This window comes from Berghia stephanieae, chromosome 13 (genome assembly GCF_034508935.2).
Source record: "Berghia stephanieae isolate SIO BIC M18660-M18661 chromosome 13, UCSD_Bste_1.3, whole genome shotgun sequence".
In the NCBI taxonomy this organism is placed as follows: domain Eukaryota; kingdom Metazoa; phylum Mollusca; class Gastropoda; order Nudibranchia; family Aeolidiidae; genus Berghia; species Berghia stephanieae.
In genome coordinates this window covers 24,617,602-24,640,101 of record NC_088372.1, presented here as the reverse complement: position 1 = coordinate 24,640,101, position 22,500 = coordinate 24,617,602, and the positions used below count along the sequence as shown (strand labels likewise).

At 38.3% G+C, this 22,500-nt stretch overlaps 1 protein-coding gene across 4 annotated transcripts in view; it reads left to right on the top strand.

Annotated features, from left to right (window-relative positions):
• LOC144959038 (cys-loop ligand-gated ion channel-like) overlaps positions 1-21,627 on the top strand; it is a 193,352-nt gene extending 171,725 nt beyond the window's left edge. For 3 of the 4 annotated variants that reach the window (XM_078891375.1, XM_078891378.1, XM_078891379.1), the window contains exons 3-8: positions 2,945-3,142; positions 8,486-8,743; positions 11,942-12,097; positions 14,175-14,354; positions 17,736-17,786; positions 21,311-21,627. In XM_078891375.1, coding sequence (XP_078747501.1) covers positions 2,945-3,142; positions 8,486-8,743; positions 11,942-12,097; positions 14,175-14,354; positions 17,736-17,786; positions 21,311-21,421 — 954 coding nt within the window. In that variant the 3' untranslated portion in view covers positions 21,422-21,627. Of the gene's footprint in view, positions 1-2,944; positions 3,143-8,485; positions 8,744-11,941; positions 12,098-14,174; positions 14,355-17,735; positions 17,815-21,310 lie in introns of all 4 variants that reach the window. The other variant, XM_078891376.1, reaches the window with a different exon arrangement.
• Positions 21,628-22,500: the final 873 nt, after the last annotated feature.

The following is a 22,500-nucleotide window of genomic DNA, read 5'->3' as shown; positions in this document are numbered from 1 at the left end:
CTACTACTACTACTACTACTACTACTACTACTACTACTACTACTACTACTACTACTCTACTACTACTACTACTACTATCTACTACTACTACTACTATACTACTAACTACTACTATTACTACTACTACTACTACTACTACTACTACTACTACTACTACTACTACTACTACTACTACTACTACTACTACTACTACTACTACTACTACTACTACTACTACTATATACTATACTATAGTAGTACTATATATTATACTACTACTACTACTATACTACTATACTATAGTATTACTATATATTATATATTATTACTACTACTATACTATGTACTGCTACTACTACTACTACTACTACTACTACTATACTACTACTAGTAGTAGTAGTAGTAGTAGTAGTAGTAGTAGTAGTAGTAGTAGTAGTAGTAGTAGTAGTAGTAGTAGTAGTAGTAGTAGTAGTAGTAGTATTATTGTTATTATTATTATTATTATTATTATTATTATTATTATTATTATTATTATTATTATTATTATTATTATTATTATTATTATTATTATTATTATTATTATTATTATTATTATTATTATTTTTATTCTGATCATTTTGATATAAAACTCAATTTCCTTCACATTATAGATAATATTAGACGTCTATATAGACATTCCTATACAATACCATACCGTGTGTTACAATAAATAATACACAGACACAGCCTGGCGGTTTGTTTATCCTACAGATATCACTGGGATTTTAGTTGTTGCGTCAATAATCCACGGATAGAGAACGATACGATATTTATTTGTCTTACCCGATCACTTCAGAAAGAGACATTGTGAACCTGTACAAAGACTAGGAATTTTGTTTGTTATTCTAGAGAATGTGTTTCTTCTGTGTGAAACTGGTGTCATGTCAAGTGTGCGGCTTAGCTATAATGTGGTCTAGTGGTATGGCTCACGTCATCGTATCGGAAAGTGCTTGGAAATGGCTCTTTACTCGCATCTCTCATCATAATCACGTGTAAAATGAGTATCTCGTCGTTAACAGCGTTGTATTTGTCAGGGGGGATATGTTTTGTTTGTCTTTGTTTTTTTTTGTTGTATTATTTTTTAAATTCTTTAGTTTGTTGTTTCTTTGTGTGTTTGTTGATATTGTTTTTTCCACGTTCTAAAATACTGTAAAGGTTCTCCTCAATAAAACAAACTCGAACCGAGACGGATAACATTTTTGGCCATAAATGCAATTTTCACCATCATAACCATCCCGGGATAATAGCGTTTTGAAGCAGTCGGTCATAATTATGAATCTTGGGGGAAAATGTCTATTGGTTATGGTAGAGAATAAATACAATTTATATTGTATTGGTTGTGGTGGAGAATAAAGACAATTTCTATTGTATTGGTTATGGTGGAGAATAAAGACAATTTCTATTGTATTGGTTATGGTAGAGAATAAAGACAATTTCTATTGTATTGGTTATGGTAGAGAATAAAGACAATTTCTATTGTATTGGTTATGGTGGAGAATAAAGACAATTTCTATTGGTTATAGTGGAGAATAAAGACAATTTCTATTGGTTATGGTGAAAAATGTTGACAATTTCTATTGGTTATGGTGGGAAATATTGAAAATTTCTATTGGTTATGGTGGAGAATAAAGACAATTTCTATTGGTTATGATGGGAAATATTGACAATTTCTATTGGTTATGGTGGGGAATATTGACAATTTCTATTGGTTATGGTGGAGAATAAAGACAATTTCTATTGGTTGTGGTGGGGAATATTGACAATTACTATTGGTTATGGTAGAGAATAAAGACAATTTCTATTGGTTATGGTGGAGAATAAAGACAATTTCTATTGGTTATGGTGAAAAATATTGACAATTTCTATTGGTTATGGTGGGAAATATTGACAATTTCTATTGGTTATGGTGGGAATATTGAGAATTTCTTTTGGTTATGGTGGAGAATAAAGATAATTTCTTTTGGTTATGGTGGGGAATATTGACAATTTCTATTAGTTATGGTGGGAAATATTGACAATTTCTATTGGTTATGGTGGAGAATAAAGACAATTTCTATTGGTTATGGTGGGAAATATTGACAATTTCTATTAGTTATAGTGGGAAATATTGACAATTTCTATTGGTTATGGTGGAGAATAAAGACAATTTCTATTGGTTATGGTGGGAAATATTGACAATTTCTATTAGTTATAGTGGAGAATAAAGACAAGTTCTTACATTGCAATCAAATTAAAGTTCCTATTTTTTAAATTATATTAGCAATTAATAACAATGTAAAATAAAATGGAAGCTTCAATTAAATAAACAAAAGAGATAATGTGGATGTTTCGGGGTTACTGCTTTATCAACAAAACACGATGAATGAAACAGGAAACACTACAGCCTATTGAGAATTGTGAGCATGGCGTTGTTGTTAATGGGAATAAACAAAACAATGTTGAGACGGGAAATAGTATGCAATAATAAGGGGCAGCCTGACTCAGCGGTACGGTCTTTGCTTCGTATCCTAAAGGTACCGAGTTCGACTACCCGCCTCATTGTGTAGCCTTGAGCAAGTCACCTCGCCTTAACTCAATTTGCGGTGCTGCAGTGCAGCTGACTTCTGGATTATTCCAGTCTTCCCTTGAGATAGTCCCTAAAGACAAATTTCCCTTTGCAGTTGAATAAAGGGAGTTTGTTAGGGTTTTTTTTTTTTTTTGGTTTGGTTTTTTTTTGTTTTTTTTGTTTGCTTTTTGTTTTGTTTTGTTTTGTTTATTACAACAGTGAGACCATAACATTTTTGGTGATGAGACCTGCAAACAAGTACACGTTGACTTCAGCTTGAAATTCAAATTTAAACAGAAGTTTTACCTGCCACAATACAATATTGAGGATACTGGACACGGTTTTGTCAATTTTATAACTTTTACCTCTTTTCATCTCCAGAGCGGTGACATCACAGATATCAAAAAGTTCTGGAACCCAAAGCTGTACATCGAGAACAGTTATGGCGATCCCAAGGAAATGTTTCGTTACAGAGTCATATTCAACGACAAGGGTGAGGCATTCATGTCTGAGAAAAGGACAGTGAAAGGCACGTTCATGGAAAACCTCGAGTTGGACGATTTTCCTTTCGACGTGCAGGTACGAGTCATTGGCGGTTCTTTTAGGGGTCAGGGTAAGGAGGGGGATTTGAGTTTTTATATAGGGAATGAGATTAGCGGAAGAGTAGCGTCCCTTGATTGGACGTCACGGCGGAAAAGTTATTAGAGAGCGAACGTCATTTGGTTGTGCGCATGCGTCTCTCGTCCTCGCTTCCGGTGAAAGCGGCTTGAGACACTTCACGGAAAGCGAGGACGAGATCCGCAAAACCAAAATTGACGTTCTCTCTGTAAGGTGACGTCCGCTCAAGGGACGCTACTCTTCCGCTAATCTCATTCCCTATAGGGCACAATCGACTAAACATGCTGAAAGCACTTTACAAGAGTCCCTGGCCAACATGTAGAACGCCTTATCTCTATCTCCTTTGTTTTCTATTAATTTTTCCTTCAAGTATTGACTTCTGGAGACAGTTAGTTGTAGCGTTGTACGCCAACTTTATGTACTTTACAGTCTCCAGAAGTACTTTATTTCTGATATTTAGTTCATCCAATAACATTCTGTTTGATAATTTCTCTTTCCATTACACCTTTCCCATCCGTCTATAGCACCACATTTCAAAAACATCGATTCGTTTTTGTGCGGCTATGTGGCACTGCTTCCGATCGGAAGGTTCTGGCTGGGTTCGAGCCTCGCTTGGCGGATAGTTGAGTCCTTGGAAAAGGCCCTTTACTCACACTCTCTCATCGTACTCAGGTGTAAAATGAGTGCATGGCCATCAACAGCATTGCCTCTGTCAACAACAAAAAATTGTAATATCGCCTAACAGGCGTCATGTCCCGTTCTAAATGTTTCGTGTAGCTGTTGCTCAGGGACCCTTTGTAACCCGCTTTTTAGCACGTTTAGTGGATATTGCTCTATATAAAAGCTCAAGTTGTTTTGTTTTGTTTTGTTTGGTTTGGGGGGGGGGTTGTTTTTTTTTCTTTCTTTAAGGGGAGGGGCGACACCTGAAATATCGATTTTTGGGTCAAAATATAAAATTTCAGTTTTTTATTTATTATCAAAGAACAATCATTTTTTCACATATTTTCAGCACTTAGATGGTGATTTGGATAATATAAAGTTTGTAAATCGTCTTTCATAACCATGGAAGTCGACATGAAAATACCAAACTTTTCAATTTTTTGTGAGAATTCAACTGAAAATAATAGGACTGAAAAGCATTATAATACATATCGATGTTGTAAATTTTGATATCGATAGTTTAGTCTACTCTTTGCCCGTCTATTTGACACGGTTTCAGTATCATAAATATCAGAATATGGGCAGGGGAGGAGTTTAGAAACTGTTAGTCGCGAACAAAGATTGTGTGTCAAACAGCTGATAAGAGGTCAAGTTGTCAGGTAAATACAACGTGATCACGAATGGTGCGATCTGATTGGCTGACCTTGTTCTAGACCTCTGACTCCGCGCCAGGGATTGGATGTTGAGTCAGGGTGAAAGTTCGCCTCTCTTACTATTATATTTTACTACGATTTGTTTACCTTTCGATTGATCAGTTGTTTTATCAAATTTTGACACGTATTCACGTTAATTATCTCTAAATATTTCCAATTTTTACTGGATTATTATAAATATACCTAAAGTGACAAAAAAATCCAAACGTTGGCAACAGTTATTTGCTACAAAAGCCAAGAAAGCAAGAAAGTTATGATGGCTCGTGGTTGACCCGTGACTACAAATCTTTGATTGGAATTTGGTGTGTGATAGTAGTATTATGATAAAGCGATTCCAAGCAATGCCACAGCGGAAAGAAATGAAATGGGCTTTTCTTGCTGGTCTTTACCACGGTTATTACACCAATGACTTCCCTCAACATAGGTATTGTCCTCCTGAACCGAACTCCAGATGCTTTTATAAAAAAATATATTGCTGCCCATGTGTATCCTGTTGACACAAGCAGCGTGTAAATACACCTTTGAATTTTGATTTAATTCATGAGCACTTGAAGCCTGTATATGCTTTGTTGAAGTGTTGTGAGATGAAGACAACACAAAATCCAAACGAAAGGTTTCATAATTCTGTTTGGCCAAGATGCCATAAAACATACTTCCATTCCCTAAAAAAAAGTTGAGCTTGGTGCAGAGTATAATTTTGGTCCAATAGAAATAACATCCCTGAAAGTGTCTTTGGGCATCGGTGGACTGGGAGAACACTCCCAGATGTTGAGTCAGCAAGCAGAGTCAAAAAGACTTGACCAGAGCATAAGGGTTGCTCAACACAAAGAGAAAAAAAAGACGCAAAATGAAAGCTCAGACCCGTGAAAAAGCCCAGAAGGAGGCAGAAAAAGAACACGGGGGACCCTCATACGGTGCTGGTATGTTTTGAGCTGGTTGTGCCGTTTTGTCTTATTATTTTCATTCATTGTTATCTTTGATCTCGTTTTTCTCAAAATGACATTTTTAACACTATTTTTTATCTTATTTCGTCATTTATCAATCAATTTGTTTAAAACTTTGCATGTCTAGAGCTATAGTGATTATCTAAAATCATACAGAAGGAATTTTAAATATCTTTATTACTTTTTGAAAAATTGACATTTTTATGTCAAAAAACATGATTTTTATCATACCGAAAAAATATAATTTTTAAAAATTTGTAAATAAAAATCTATTTAAAATATTTAAAAAATGCTCTGTATTTTTTAAAATAATATACAAATATACAACCATGCCAAATTTCAAGAAAATTCCATGGAAACTTATTGAGAAAGTAACTTTTTAAAATAGCACCCAGAGAAGAGTAAAATCCAAGATGGCGGCCGTCACCATGGCAACCGAACACGCCCACCGAAATAAATCACATGGTTCGAATCCATTGGTCATAGGCAATGTCCCAATATAAAAAGATATTGGATATAATCATTATTCTTGAAAATAGTTTCAGGTGTCGCCCCTCCCCTTAAATATTTTCTGCGGAATGCTACACGTTCTGTGGCGAAAGCGAATTAATCCAGTATTTACGCACTTTACCGTTCCAGAACTTGCTCATGTTGGCTTTGGCCACGGTGCCAAAACAAAAAATGAACACAAAACAGAAAAAAAAACAACAGTTGATTATCATTACCCTTTGCTGTCATTACGCTTCCAAATCATATAGGTGGTTTCTATTGCAGGCTGAGAACAGAGAGAATTTTATCATAGTTTTCACAACAGGCTTCAATAGTCGTGACGTCACGTCCTTCGTAACTTAGTAACTGGTTCTAAACTATCAAAACAATGGCGGACGCCCTTATGACATACGTCTCCGACGAACATGAAAGAGAAGAAAAATCTTTATAAATCTGATCATGTTTTGACTTTTATATACATTCTGATCATATGACATGTGAAAAAGTTCTATAGCCAGCATGAAGAATAAAAAGTACTGATTTTCTTTGTTTAGAACTAAACTGCTGGTTGCTTGTTGGACGTTACATCAGATTATTGAATCCTATTGCAGGTTGTGAACAGAACGGTTGACGTGTACTAATTTTAGGTCTATAATGTTAAGGTCTGATTGTTGTAATAGAGATACTATCAAGCCTATGCAAAATACTGTCCATTACAACCTTGTTAAAACAGGCCTATGATTGTGACCTGTAAATATATGCACGTTGACCCCCCCCCCCCCCCCCCCCCCCCCATCCCCACATCATAAATGTGTCGTAAACGTTGTAACAATACATGCGTGGTAGAGTTATTGAGTCTTTAAAGAACACCCACAAGGTGCACAGCTTGATGCCTCAGCTCTGCTTTTTGACATTTTAAGCAAGTTACGTAATCCTATTTCACTTTTCGGAGCTGCACTGTGCCTGACAAATAAACCATTTCGGTCTTCTCATAGAATGAATATTTTTAAAACAATCACAAAAAAAAATCTTTGATCTTTTACTATAACGGCCAAAATTTGAGATCTTTTATCCTATCAGAGCCTATCAGAGCCATTCAGCCCATGGAGCCGGAGTTTATCCCGGTTTCTATAGCGTGAGACGGACAAAAGCAATTGCTTGCTATCCTTTTGATAGGACGCCTGTCTATCGCAAAGTACTTTCCGCCAAATCTAACAGACTCGATAGCCATTCACTGATGGCAGGACAGGAGTGTCAGAAAAAAAATCTCGACTGCACCTGGGATCGATCTCGGTCCGTTTGCGTGTGAAGCGAGTGCTCTACAAACTGAGCTATCGCTCCCCCCCCCCCTCCCCCCTATGTACCTGATGTATCAAAGCAGCAATTCTTTATATAACAACAAGGAATGCATGAAGTGAGTAGAAAAGTGCCAGTAGACAATAGAGAAATTGGCCAGAAAACTAGTCCTTCAAATATAGATCGATTTAAATGACCCTCATCTTGGCAAAAAAAAACTCTCAAACCTGGGACTTCGCGAGGTGCCAGGTTTGAGTGTTTTTGCCACGATGAGGGTCATTTAAATCGATCGATATTTGAAGTGTTCTGGATTGGTAAACTGTCTAAACTATAATTAAGAAAATGTGTGGATCGGGCACTTGTATCAATAATGATGAGAAAAATATGGTATGGAGAAGTGCCAGATGAAAGCAGAGAATCCTAAAATGTCACGGGGTCAGTGCCAACTCAGAGTCCAGTTGACACGAAACCCTCCGCCTGGCCGGGAGAGAGAGAGAGAGAGAGAGAGAGAGAGAGAGAGAGAGAGAGAGAGAGAGAGAGAGAGGACAGCGAGCTGTCACACAACCGACTGAGCTATCCAACGACACTGTCTGTCCTCTCTGTCTCTCTCTCTCTCTCTCTCTCTCTCTCTCTCTCTCTCTCTCTCTCTCACACACACACACACACACACTCTCTCTCTCTCTCGGCCAGGCGAAGGGTGTCGTGTCAATTGGATCCTGAGCTTGGCACTGACCCCGTGACTTTCTATTCTCTGTTGTCAACTTCTCACATACCCTATTTTTCTCATCATTATATGCCTAAAATATACTTTGAATAACATGAATCTTTGAATCTTACGTTAAATCAGCCATCTTTAACAACTCACACATCCCCAGGACCTGACAGTGACGGTGGCTTCTTTGTATCTTTAAATCTTTGAATATGTGATTTTTTAAATATTTGAATTGAATCATTGAATCTTCGAATTAAAATCGTTGAATATTTGAATCTTTTAATATGTGAATTGAATCATTGAATCTTCGAATTAAAATCTTTGAATATTTGAATCTTTTAATATTTAAATTGAATCTTTGAATTATCGAATCTTTGTGTCTTTGAATCTTTGAATATTTAAATCCTTGAATCAATGAATCATTGAATCGTCCAACCCTTGAATCTTACCCTTAACCAACCATCTGTAACAATTCACACATTATCCCCAGGACCTGACAGTGACGGTGGCTTCCGAGTTCCCCTGTAACGAGGTGGAGATCATCGAAGACTACGAGAACCGACACATGGTCAACAAGCAGAGCTTCGTGGACGAGCAGGAATGGCACCTCTACGGCCATACGGAATGTATAAGACGGGAGTTGATGATAGATCAGTTTGACCCGAACGCCAGGCGATCGGCAATCTCCGTCAAATGTCGGGCTGCCCGACGGCCCGGCTATTTTATCTGGAATATTTTTATGGTCACTGTAAGTAATAAGATAGAGAAGTCGTGTGACGTCACACCTTCTACTCTTCCGGTTCGAAAATTCCTGAAAGTGTGTATGCAGAGCTGCCTAATTGAAATTTCAGAAATTCGTAGTTTCTAAGGGGAAAAAAATAAAAGTCACCATAAAAATAGTTTACAAATTATAATTTGCCCTCAAAATGATAAAAAAAATATCCAAAGTCCTTTAGGTTGTCTGGAAAAACACTTTCCTTTTCAATAAGATTTATTGAGTCAAAGACTTACTTATCCAAACCAGCGACCACCTGAGCTCTAGCCCTTTGGTCTTGTGCCATGACGTAGAAGTTAGACGTCTTTTGTAGTTGTTCCAGGTGACTATAAAGTGTGTTACTGATGCTTGGATTTGAGTCAAAGACACATTTGAAGCTCTGCAGCCGGAGCCAAAAATTCGTAATTCTGCGAATTTTTCGTAGCACCAGGCAGGTCTGTGTGTATGTAACCAGTCCTTTGAAGGAGGAATAATATTTCATTGGTTTTCATATTGAATCATAAGGTGGTAAAACTATTTTAGTAGCAGGATGTATGGACATATTCTTATGATTTTGTGGCGTAAAAGAGTGAGGATGGATGAGCTTTATTGACGACCAGCATTATGTTTAGACTAGAAAATAAGATGTCATCACTCTGAAACCAGACGATCAGTTGCACATGGCATTTATCCAGTCCTCTGAAAGAGTGGTTTTACACTTTCAATGAGATTGGAACTAGAATTTTGACATCACAGTTTTGCTCCCTGTTGAGTGAGAGTATTTTATGGATGACAATAAAGAATGAAGTGAGTAGAAAAGTGCCAGAAGACAATAGAGAATACAACAAACTTCGCGGTAGAGTTATTGAGTCTTTAGATAACACCCGTAATGTGCACAGTTTGATTCCTCAGTTCTGCCTTTTGACAAATCACGCACGTAGTCCTATTTCAATTTTCGGCGCTGCACTGCGACAGACAAATATATCGAACTCACGACCTTAATGTTACGAAAACTCCGCCTGGCTGGAGAGAGGGTAGCTGTCGTACTAGTAAGGTCGTGGGTTCGAGCCCCGATTGCCCCGAAGTTCTTAATTCTCTATTGTCTTTTGGCACTTTTCTACTCACTTCATTCTTTGTAATTATCAACATAATTAACTTCACCACTAACTTTTCTGAATTACTATTTTAATAGACGACAACTTATTGATATTGGTGATCACTTCAAAACAACATTATATGGCGATTTAGATGCTTGGAATAGGGGACAAAAATGTGATGTCAAACACTGGTTCCAATCTCCTTGGAAGCGTGAAACAAGTCCACACCGGAGGACTAAATACATACAATGTTATCTGATCTTCTGGTTTCATACTGATGGCACAGTATTTTCTCCTTGCCTAAATAAATGCTGGTCGTCAATAATGACCATCCACCCACGCTCCTTTATGCCCCTCAACCATAAGAATTTGTTTATACATTCTGCTACTATAATAATAATAGTTTTGCCACCTTTTGAATTGATATGTAACCTATTCATTGTTTATTGATTGCCGGATGACGGGTTACACTTTCGAGGAGTTTTTAACTGGAAGAGAGGAAAGTGTGACGTCACGAATTCTGCATCCCATTTACCTGTCAAACGTTTTCTTGTTACCTAACACTGACCCAGAAATGTTACATAGTGGGCAGGGAGGTACTTGTTGTGTCTTCTATCCCCCTGTATCTGTTTTCCAACTTGCTTTCTGTCTTTGTCTTGGAATAAGATTACTTGGTTTTGTCCTAACCCTGGCCAGAGTTCTTGGCTGAGAGGGAAACAATCAAATGCATAGTTATTGTTTTGGGGGATGATATTTTTTTCCTTGTAAATCATCTCTCTGTTATGGATTATTATATTTGTTATTTTGAATGTATAATGTAATCATTTGAGTGTATTCCTCTTTGTTGGATTTTGTGCTTGTGTCCGGATGAGACTTATAGGTGATCTCAAACTGAGTACATTGGTGGTATGCTCTTGGAATCTACATCTGATCCCCATTGTTCCCAGTTCCCCTATGTCTTACTTTTTTAAAAATTGTAATTCTAGATCCTTTTACTATCCCATTTTCTTCCTTTTTACTGGTGCTGATATAACCTAAATGTGTTGCAAGCGCCGTAAAACCCTTAAAAGCATAAAACAAAAACAGAAATGTTATATTCGTTAACAAAGCGCTTTAATATAGCGCAATATCCACTAAACATGATCAAAGCGCTTTCCAAGGAGCCCTGGCCAACAGCAACATTTAACATTTAGGACAAGACATGACGCCTGTTAGGCGATATTACATATATTTTCTGACATAGACAACGCTGTTTACGGCCAGGTACTCATTTCACACCTGAGTACAGTGAAAGAATGTGAGTAAAGAGCCTTCTCCAATGGCTCAACTATGCGTTGAGCGTGGCTCGAACCCAGTACCTTCCAATCCGAAAGCGAGTGTCATACCACTAGGCCACATTTTGGCAGCTTGGCTCAGCGGTATAATCTTTGAACTTTCCGCTACGTTGTGTAGAGCACTTGATACCCAAAGGGATCGAGATCGATTCCGGGTGCATTTGTTTTTATTTGTCCTGTCTACCCAGCATTGAATTGGGCAGCTGGGTCTGTTAGATCTGGCGGAAAGTTCCTGTCTACCCAGCATTTAATTGGGCAGCTGGGTCTGTTAGATCTGGCGGAAAGTTCCTGTCTACCCAGCATTGAATTAGGCAGCTGGGTCTGTTAGATATGGCGGAAAGTACTTTGCGATAGACTTGCGTCCTATAGCAAGGATAGCAAGCAATTGCTATTGTCCGTTTCACGCTATAGAATCCGGGATCAACTGCGGTTCCATGAGCATAATGGCTCTGAAGGACTACTTTTATTTATTTATTTGTTTATTTATTTATCTATTCATTTATGTAATCAATTTGGCTTGGCTCAGGGGCACGGTCTTTGCTCGTACCCAAAAGGTACCGATTTCGACTACCCACCGCACTGTTTGGCCTTGAGCAAGTCACCTATCCCAACCTACGCCCACTTTGCGACGCTGCTATGCGGCTGACGCCTGGGTTATTCCATTCTTCCCTTGGAATAGACCCTAAAGATAAATTTCCCCTTAGGAATGAATAAAGGGAATTATTATTAATTTATCTAATCTACTTTTGTCTTGCCCACAGTTTCTGATATGCAGCCTGTCATTCGCCACGTTTTCAGTGGACAAAAAACTTCCTCAGAATCGCCTCCAGTTGTCTTTCACCCTTATCCTGACTTCAGTTGCATTCAAATCAGTCGTCAATCAAAGCTTACCCCGGATATCATATCTTACCTATATGGTAAGGAGAATTATGTAATATCTTTCTTCTCGATCTCATTAATGTCAATATAAAATCTTAACTCTTTATTTCTCCTTTCTCTCCATCTTTCTCTCGTCCCCCCCCCCTCTCTTCTCTCTCTCTCTCTCTCTCTCTCTCTCTCTCTCTCTCTCTCTCTCTCTCTCTCTCTCTCTCTCTAAGGACCCCTTGTAAAGATCTTTGAGCACGTTTAGTTGATATTGCACTATATAAATGCTCATTTATTATTATTATTATTATTATTATTATTATTATTATTATTATTATTATTATTATTATTATTATTATTATTATTATTGAGACAAAACAGGTCACTAGCACAGTCTTCGTCGACCTCACTGCAGCCTATGACACAGTGAATCACAAGATCCTACTCCTCAAAGTGGCTAAAATGATAAAGAATAAGAAAATTGTAAATATCATCCAGTCACTTCTCGAAAACAGGCGCTTCTTTGTTGAAATGGATGGCCGGAAGAGCAGGTGGCGCACCCAGAAGAATGGTCTTCCCCAAGGATCAGTGCTGGCTCCAACACTTTTCAACATATATACAAATGATCAGCCTGAGTTCCCAAAAACCCGCCGATTCATATATGCTGATGACCTATGCCTCGCAACACAGGATGTGTCCTTTCAACCAATCGAGAGCAGACTGACAAATGCCATAGACACCCTTACAAAGTACTACACTAAAAACTCGCTGAACGCCAACCCAGGGAAAACACAAGTGTGTGCATTTCACCTCAACAACCACCAAGCCCACAAAAAAAACTTAACATCAAGTGGAATGGCCAGACATTAGAGTACAACTACCACCCAGTGTACCTCGGAGTGACGCTTGATCGGACTCTGTCCTTCAGAGAACACGTGAGGAAGACCAAGGCAAAAGTGTCCACGCATAATGCCCTCCTTGGAAAGCTGGCAAACATGAACTGGGGAACTGACCCTAAAACTCTAAGGACCACAGCATTGGCCCTCAGCTTCTCAACTGCGGAGTACTGCTCAGCTGTATGGGCCCGATCATGCCATGCCTCCAAGCTAGACCCCGAGCTCAACAACGCCTGCCGGATCGTAACGGGCCAGCTGAGAGCAACACCATTACCACTGGTCTACCGTGCAGCAGGAATAGCCCCACCACACATCCGGAGGGAAACTCATGCCCAAATACAAAAATACAAACAGGAAATGGACCAGAGACACCCCCTTTATGACCACAATTGCCCCAAAAGCAGGCTCAAATCAAGGAAAAGCTTCCTCACAATAGAGAGCCTTCACCCAGACCACTCAGCATTCTTCCGCCTGGACAAATGGGTAGAATGGGACAAGACAGCAAACGATGCCCTCCAGCCCCCAACAGAAAAGCTCCCAGCAGGCACAGACCTCGAGAGAAAAGACTGGGTGGCGTTGAACAGAGCTAGAGCAAAGGTGGGAAACACCGTCACCAATCTCTTTAAATGGAAAATCTCACCGGGCACTGAATGCCCATGCGGTCACCCCAGACAGACCATGGACCACATCCTGTCCGAATGCTCGCTGGGACCTCACTGCACCAATGCTGACCTGAGGGAATGCAACCAGACTGCCCGGGACTGGCTGACTCACTGGCGCGACAAGATATGATGATGATTATTATTAGTAGTAGTAGTAGTAGTAGTATTAGTAGTAGTAGTAGTAGTAGAAGTAGTAGTCGTAGTAGTAGTAGTAGTAGTAGTAGTAGTAGTAGTAGTAGTAGTAGTTGTTGTTGTTGTTGTTGTTGTAGTTGTAGTTGTAGTTGTAGTTGTAGTAGTAGTAGTAGTAGTAGTAGTAGTAGTAGTAGTAGTAGTAGTAGTAGTAACAGTAACATCATCATCATCATCATCATCATCATCATCATCATCATCATCGTCTTCGTCGTCGTCGTCGTCGTCGTCGTCGTCGTCATCATCATCATCATCATCATCATCATCATTATTATTATTAGCCGTCTGGCGGATGTTATGAGTTTGTTTTGTTTTGTTTTATGAAGTACATAGCATCAATAAATACTCCATATTTAGTTTAGTTGTTGTGTTGTCTTCCCCAGGATAAATACATTCTCACGTCCATGGTGATGTTGTCTGCCGTGTGCTGTTGGCACGGCATCGTAACCACTTTGTTACATGACAGGTCTTCGGCAGACTACATAGAGACGATCGTGTTGGGGTGTCTAGGCGTCGTTTACGTTCTCTACAATGTCGGATTCTGTATCATGATTTATATATTCGTAAGTTGTAGAACCCTTATGTAAGATATGTGAATGTTACGATATCACTCCATTAACTCACTCAATCCTTGATATTTTTGCTACTTTTCAAAATAGGAAGAAATGTGTTAAAAATGGGCATGTCCATAGATAGTTTTATTCAATTACCATTAACATGTATGAACTAAAAAACACTAACTTTGATACTACGCCTATAATTTGTCTCAGAAAAATGTAATAAATAGGCATGGGGTAAAAGTAGCCCGGGTAAACGATGGATATAGCCGGTGTTGGGGTTGAGTGAGTTAAAAAGGAAGGAATGCCAACGACAAGTGGTGAAAGATAAGACGATTCAATATAAAAAAGCGACTGTTACTACTGTTAACTGTTACTCTAATCGGAGGTAGGGAACAGGAAAAGTAAACAATATAAGAAGTGGCCAGATAATTTAAGGAGATATCAACCAAACACTATTGGACGCCAAACCTTTTTAACCAGTAAACTGCCATTCTCTGGAAAATCAAATATTGAAATATTTGGCCCAAAAGAATCGTCCTGCAAGTATCGTTCGATTTAAATGGCACTCATATTGGCAAAGAGTCGCAATTCTGAAAACTCGCGAAGTCCCAGGTTTGAGAGTGTTTGCCTGAGATGAGTGTCATTTAAATGGATCGATGTTTGAAGGATGAATTTTCTGGCCAAAAATGTTTCTTACATGTTTTTGAAGAGAACAGCAGTTAGTTCAATAGTTAATGTTGTGAAATTGTGTTTTAGTGAAAAGTAATTCACCGCCGTTTGTCCTTGACGACAATAGATAGTATGCGCTTGGCTAAGAAGCACTGGCGGTCGGTCTATTGAGCAAAGTTGTTTTGTGCCGCCCTATAATTTTCAAATTTAGCAGATACTGCTTTTTGTCTCAATTTTTGCCTATGCTGATTTTCGTTCACACTCGCGCATCTCTCCTGTCTTACTTGCCATGATTGGTACCTGTAACTACTGTACGAAGGTTGTGCGTCATCACGGACGGCTCTCTTTTTCTTGTTGCCCCACGCGAGGCGAGATGACGTGCGACAATGAGCTGAGGGTGGGGTATGGGGGCTACCATGAGCCAAAAAGTCAACAGGCCGCCCAAGCATTTTATATAAAAGACTTGTTTTCTTCTGTTTAAAACCACGGCTATCCACTTCCCACCAGAAACAACGGATACTCTTGACTGCTAAAATAACTAGGTCAGGCCGGCAAATTTAATTTTGCACACCTTGAGGCCTGACTTGGGAGAAATCAAAACCATATCAATTTTATCATTGAAAGAACAGGTTTGTTGTAATCAAACCATACGGATGAAGAAAATTACAATAAATATAGATCTTATGCTATTCGTTTTTCTCAAACGGATGTTAATCATCAATAAGAATATTACACAAATCATTCACCGAGTAGAGCCCCATGATGCTATAAATAAGATTCCAAGTCCATTATCCCGAGACACACAGCAGTTCAATTTGTAGTTATTAGTTATGTTATTGTCTTTGGAGTAGATAAGAAGTGCATTGAGGTTGGATTTTCTATTCCTTCTATTAATGACTGTTATCACAGTTGATATTCGAAGGAAGAAATTTATATGGCAGTCTAATTGCTGTTGTCATATTGTTCTTTTTAAAAAATGATATTCACAAATCACAATGAACAGACGTGTATCGCAATCCATACCGAAACAACAATGAAAGGATCCATAGACTTCAATGATCGGATGTTATACAATTTTTTCTGTAGAGGAAAATCGACAAATGGACCTCTTTTACATAATATATGCCCGTCGTAAATGCCACTTATGTGAGTATATCTCTTCAAAATTCAAACCACACATGACCCCCCCCCCCCTTTTTATTTTTATACACAATATACACACATTCTAAAAAAATACACCCACTTGAACATTGATATTGAGCAATTTCCGCTAAGTGAGCTCAAGACACTTAAAAAGGGCTCCTAAGCCAAAAGCAACGTGAAGACGAGACATATGCCTGTTGGGCGAGATAACATTTTCCTCCAACAAAATCAACACTGCTTCTGGTTAGGTACCTACTCATTTTACACCTGAGTACAGTGAGATAATGTTTTCGATCCATGCCGCCTTAAATAAACAGCCAGCAACCGCCCCTGCTAAGAAGCTCATAACATTGCCATCTGGAAGTATAACGGACCAACACACAAAACTGTGTGTATCCATGAAGGTTTATAGTCAGGTTAATACTGTTCAGTGAGCATTACTCATAAACGCGGATGGCAAAAAACAATAACAAAGGCCTGAGTGACGTCATCTACGAACTATCTATAGAATAGAGATTTATCCCGGTTTCAATAAGGTGAATGCGGTTTTCACAGATTCTGTCCCTCAGTTTAACCAACACAGTGAATACATTTAAGAGGACAGCACACATGACAACACTTTTTTTCGGGCTCGATTAAATCTACAAGTGAACAAAACTCACAAAATCACTTTTTTAAACTAGCCTTTACACCGAGATACCAGTCCCGTGTGGAGAGGTCATTGTAATTTGGCTTTGTCCATAAATTAAGGGACTGAATTTAGTAGATATTGCATTCTCTCAAAAGCGTGAAATGGACAATGGAAATTATTTTCTACCCTTCAGATAGAGCGCTAATCTATCGCAAAGTACTTTCTGCCACATCTGATTGATCCACCGTCTCAAATCGGTATGATGTCGGAGTGATCTTCGTGGTGGAAATTGAATTTAAAACCACAAATACATGACATAGCCTTACAAAAAGGTGGACAGTGGCTATCGAGAGTGATGGAGACTATGTTTAGTTATGATGCATGGTATTGATTTAATTTGATTTAAAGTAATAGGCAGAGTCCCATTACTTTTTGACAAGTACTCATCTTACTCCTGAGTACGATGAGACAATGTGAGGAAAGAGCCTTTTCCATGGACTCAACTATGCGCCGAGCGAGACTCGAACCCAGGCCCTTCCAACCGAAAGCGAGTGTCATACCACTAGACCAACATAGCTGCACAAATCGTAGTTAAAGATCTGAAAAAGTGTGTTTATAATATATGAAACAGTGCCGACACGGCAAGACAGAAAAATACAAGAAAAACAACCATATCCCATATAACCAGTCTGCTTCGTGGATGACTAATTTTTGGGATGTTTTTTTATCTTCCTTTTTTCGTCACCTTTCATACAGATGATTTAGATCTTTACCTTAAACCAGTGCCTTCTCCTTTTTAAAAAAAAGTGCGCATGAAACAGTGCCAGACAAAACAAGAAAGAAAAATACAAGATAACAAAATAAAAACACCCCATACAATGTCAGATTTGGACAAATCCTGTTATTTACACAATCTCTTGTTTTTTTCGTTTTTCCTCCAGCCTTGTAAGAAACGGCGGACAATGGCTCAACAAGAACGAGAATATGACAAAGTGAGTACAGTTTAACACACGACTCAAGGTAATCTATAGTATATGACAGTAGTTGTAGCTGGGTGGGGTACCTGACCTCCCACAGTGGGCAAGGGGGTACTAACTGTGTATTCTATCCCCCTATATCTCTTTTCTAACTTGCTTTCTATCTTTGTCTTGGAATGAGATTATTTGGTTTTGTCCTGGTCCTGGCCAGATGCCCTAGCTGAGGGGGGAAACAGTCACTTGTATACTTAGTTTTGGGAGATGATATTTTTTTCCTTGTAAATCATCTCTCTGTTTATGCACTGTATTATGTTTTCTTTATATTATATATGATTTGTAAAACATTTGAGTGTATTCCAATAGTGGGGACATGTGTTGGTGTCTGGATAAAACTTAGTGATCTCAAACTAAGTACTTTGATAGTGTGCTCTTGGAATCTACATCTGTTTCCTATTTGAACCAATTCCCCTTTGTCATACCTTTTCTTGGGTGCTTTAACTCTCTCCTTATCATCCATTTTCAGGATTTTTCCCAAAACTTCACACCCAACTAACACAAAATAGATTTTTTATCACTCAGACATAATAGCAGAAAGTTCTTGCGATACATATCTAATTTCTTTTACAAAACATGCTCTACAACACACTGTTCATTTTCTATAAATTGTATGATGTACAAAAGAAATTTGAATAAGAAAAACGTTGGTTGTATCGTAACGAATGTGACGATTTTCCTATAGTTGGTCAGGAGAGGGTTAATTGTAATTCTAGAACTTTTTACTATCCCATTTTCTTTCTTTTACTGGCGCTATATGACCTTACTGATACTGTGTTGCACACGGCGTAAAACCCTTAAAAACAAACAAAACAGTGGTTGTAAGGACTTGTCAAATTGACATTAATAGCCTCCCATTAACTCTTTCTTTGACATATCCAAAATAATATTATTATTCCAACCATCCCAAAGAAAATCCCTATCATTTCTTAATAAATACGTAATCGTTGAATAATGCTTTGAAAGCGTTAACTCTCTTCTTACCAGATATTTTTAGAATTTCCCCCGAAAATTCACACCCACCCAGCACAAAAATAGACTTTTCTTACTCAAAAAAAAAAAGTAACAAGTGAGCTCTACAACACATTGTTTAGTATTTACAGCGGTAATCCTAAATTTTGTGATGTACAAGAGAAATTAGAATGAGAAAATTATCGGTTACATCGTAACCAATGTGACGATTTTCCTGTGGGTGGTAAGGAGAGGGTTAAATTAAAAAAATTAAAAATCAACGATTTCAGAATATTTTCGCACATTGTAATGGTTTGAAGTAAGATGTATAAAAGACAGCTGATTGGCATTTAAAAATAATCTTATGGTGCGCATAGACGTCTAAATAACAAATCCAATGTTTTTATTTTATGGGTCAAACTGTCATTAAGGCATATTAGAGAAAAATACAAATTGAAATACATTTACCATACAATTGGTCACAAAATATCTAAGAAGATTACTGGAGGGGTGGAATAAACGCATTTTTTTCATTTCTTTGTATTTATTATACGTGTTACTATTTATCGGGCAATAACATATACTCCCAAGCTCGTAGTGTTATTTGGCCCGATAAAAAATTATTTTAATAAATAAATAGAAATGAAAGAATCGTATATAATTCTTCTACCCCTCTCCATAAATAATGGCGCCAAACGCGAAACGATATCAAGTTTACATTAGTAATTCGTGACGCCAGATTATCAAGCGTTAACTTATAGCCTGACCGAAGCCTTCCTTAACCTATAACCTGACAGTAGCCTTCGTTAACTTGTAGTCTGACAGTAGCCTTCGTTAACTTGTAGTCTGACAGTAGCCTTTGTTAACCTGTAGTCTGACAGTAGCTTTCGTTAACTTGTAGTCTGACAGTAGCCTTCGTTAACTTGTAGTCTGACAGTCGCCTTCGTTAACTTGTAGTCTGACAGTAGCCTTCGTTAACTTGTAGTCTGACAGTAGCCTTCGTTTACTTGTAGTCTGACAGTCGCCTTCGTTAACTTGTAGTCTGACAGTAGCCTTCGTTAACTTGTAGTCTGACAGTAGCCTTCGTTAACTTGTAGTCTGACAGTTGCCTTCGTTAACTTGTAGTCTGACAGTAGCCTTCGTTAACTTGTAATCTGACAGTAGCCTTCGTTAACTTGTAGTCTGACAGTAGCCTTCGTTAACTTGTAGTCTGACAGTTGCCTTCGTTAACTTGTAGTCTGACAGTCGCCTTCGTTAACTTATAACTCGTTAACTTATAGCTTTACAGTAACCTTCGTTAACTTATAGCTGATATTAGCCGTTCTTAACTTATAGCCTGATATTAGCCTTCGTTAACTTATAGCCTGACAGGAGCGTTCCTCAACTTATAGCCTGATATTAGCCTTAGTTAACGTGTAGCCTGACCATAGCTTTGTTAACTTATAGCCTGGCCGTAGTCTTCCTTAAGTCAATGATACTTTATTTTAACAGTCGTCACCCTCTACTATAACGTAATATGTTGGTCAGTGTCATGGTTTTTTTAATATTCGTCACCATTGCGGGCAGGGAGGTACATACTGTGTCTTCTATCTCCTTATATCTGTTTTCCAACATGCTTTCTGTCTTTGTCTTGGAATGAGGTTACTTGGTTTTGTCCTGACCCTTTCCGGAGTCCTGGCTGGGAGGGAAACAGTCAAATGCATAGTTATTGTTTTGGGAGATGATATTTTTTTCCTTGTAAATCATCTCTCTGTTATGCATTGTTTTATGTTTAGTTTACACATTATATTATATGATTGGTAAACATTTGAGTGTATTCCTCTTAGTTGGGACCTGTGCTTGTGTCTGGATGAGACTTTTAGGTGATCTCAAATTAAGTACATTGGAGGTATGCTCTTGGAATCTACATCTGATCCCTGTTTGTTCCCAGTTCCCCTATGTCTTACTTTCTCTTGGGTGCTTTAATTGTAATTCTAGAACTTTTTACTATCCCATTTTCTTCCTTTTTACTGGCGCTGATATAACCTTAATGTGTTGCAAGTGCCATAAAACCCTTAAAAACAAAAAAACAAACAATATTCGTCACCGTCCACTGTGACGAAATATGCTGGTCAATGTCAGACTTTTAATAGTCATCATCGTCTATTGTGACGTAATACGCTGGTCTGCGACAGGATTTTCCTTTACAGTAAATCCCTGTTTTGGACAATTTATATCTTAATAATAATTTGCTACATTCTTACTATATTAATATGTCAAGCACTCTTTGCATCCTATTTGTACCATAACAACATGAAGAGTACAGAGTAAATACCACAGACGTCCATTATTTAAAAATTGTGAGCCCCCCCCCCCCCCCCCCCCCCCCCCGAGCAACGCCAGGAGTCCAAATGGCTGCAGTTTTTCCCCTGATTTATTTATTGACAAAGAGGAGACAATCACAAAAACACATCAAAAATAAAACTGGGCATCTGTGGATCCCCCCCCCCCCCAATGTATTCTTCATAAGCTACATTATTTTAATCCTTTACCAGAACGACCCAACCGACCTATTATCCAGCAAGCCACGTAGTAACAACAATAGCCGGACGCCCCATCACCAACTGTCCACCTCATCGTCATCCTCGCGGAATAAATCCCACTAGCATTATACCATCATAGAAGACATTCAATTATTATTATTTTCAATGTGTTGTCGTTATTTATTATTATCAGCATTGCAAGTCTCGGACTCGAATCAACTTCTTAACATTGTTGTTACTGTTTTTAAGTTGTTTGTTTTTGTTTTGTTTATTGTTTTGTTTGTTTGTTTGTGTGTGTATGTGTGTGTTTGTGTGACGTCACGAGTAGTCCGAATATCACGTATATATATATATATATATATATATATATATATATATATATATATATATATATATATATATATATATTCTCACCTAGTTCTGTTATATTCTCCGACAACGTTGTTTCATCCTCGTCCTTTTGGAATCTTCAGGGAGGTTCTTTAAAAGTCCTTGTGCCGAGGAGGAATGTTGTTGTGTTTGTCTATGAGGAATGTTGTTGTGTTCAGAACACACTTAACACAACAACATTCCTCCCAGACACTAGGACTTTTATAGAACACCCCTGAAGATTCCAACAGGATGAAACAACGTTGTCGGAGAATATAACAGAACGAGTCATGAAAATGTTTCCATTGTGATATATTATTGTGTTCTATTTTTACGTTTATTGTAAATGATGCTATGACAGATATAGGGAATGAGATTAGCGGAAGAGAAACGTCCCTTGATTGGACGTCACCGGCGGAGAAGTTATTAGAGAGAGAGCGTCAATATGGCTTTGCGCATGCATCTCTCGTCCTCGCTTCCGGTGAAAGCGGCATGAGAAAGCGAGGACGAGAGAGACGCATGCGCAAAACCATGTGACGTTCTCTCTGTAAGGTGACGTCCAATCAAGGGACGCTACTCTTCCGCTAATCTCATTCCCTCTAATGAGATACGTGGTGCGTGATATGTGGTACGTATGTTCTCCTAAACCTCTCTAATATTATTGAAAATAAAACATTGAAATATGGCATTTCTGGGTGGGGATCCTGACCTCCCATAGCGGGCAGGGAGGTACATACTGTGTCTTCTATCCCCTTATATCTGTTATCCAACATGCTTTCTATCTTTGTCTCGGAATGAGATTACTTGGTTTTGTCCTGGCACTGGCCAGAATC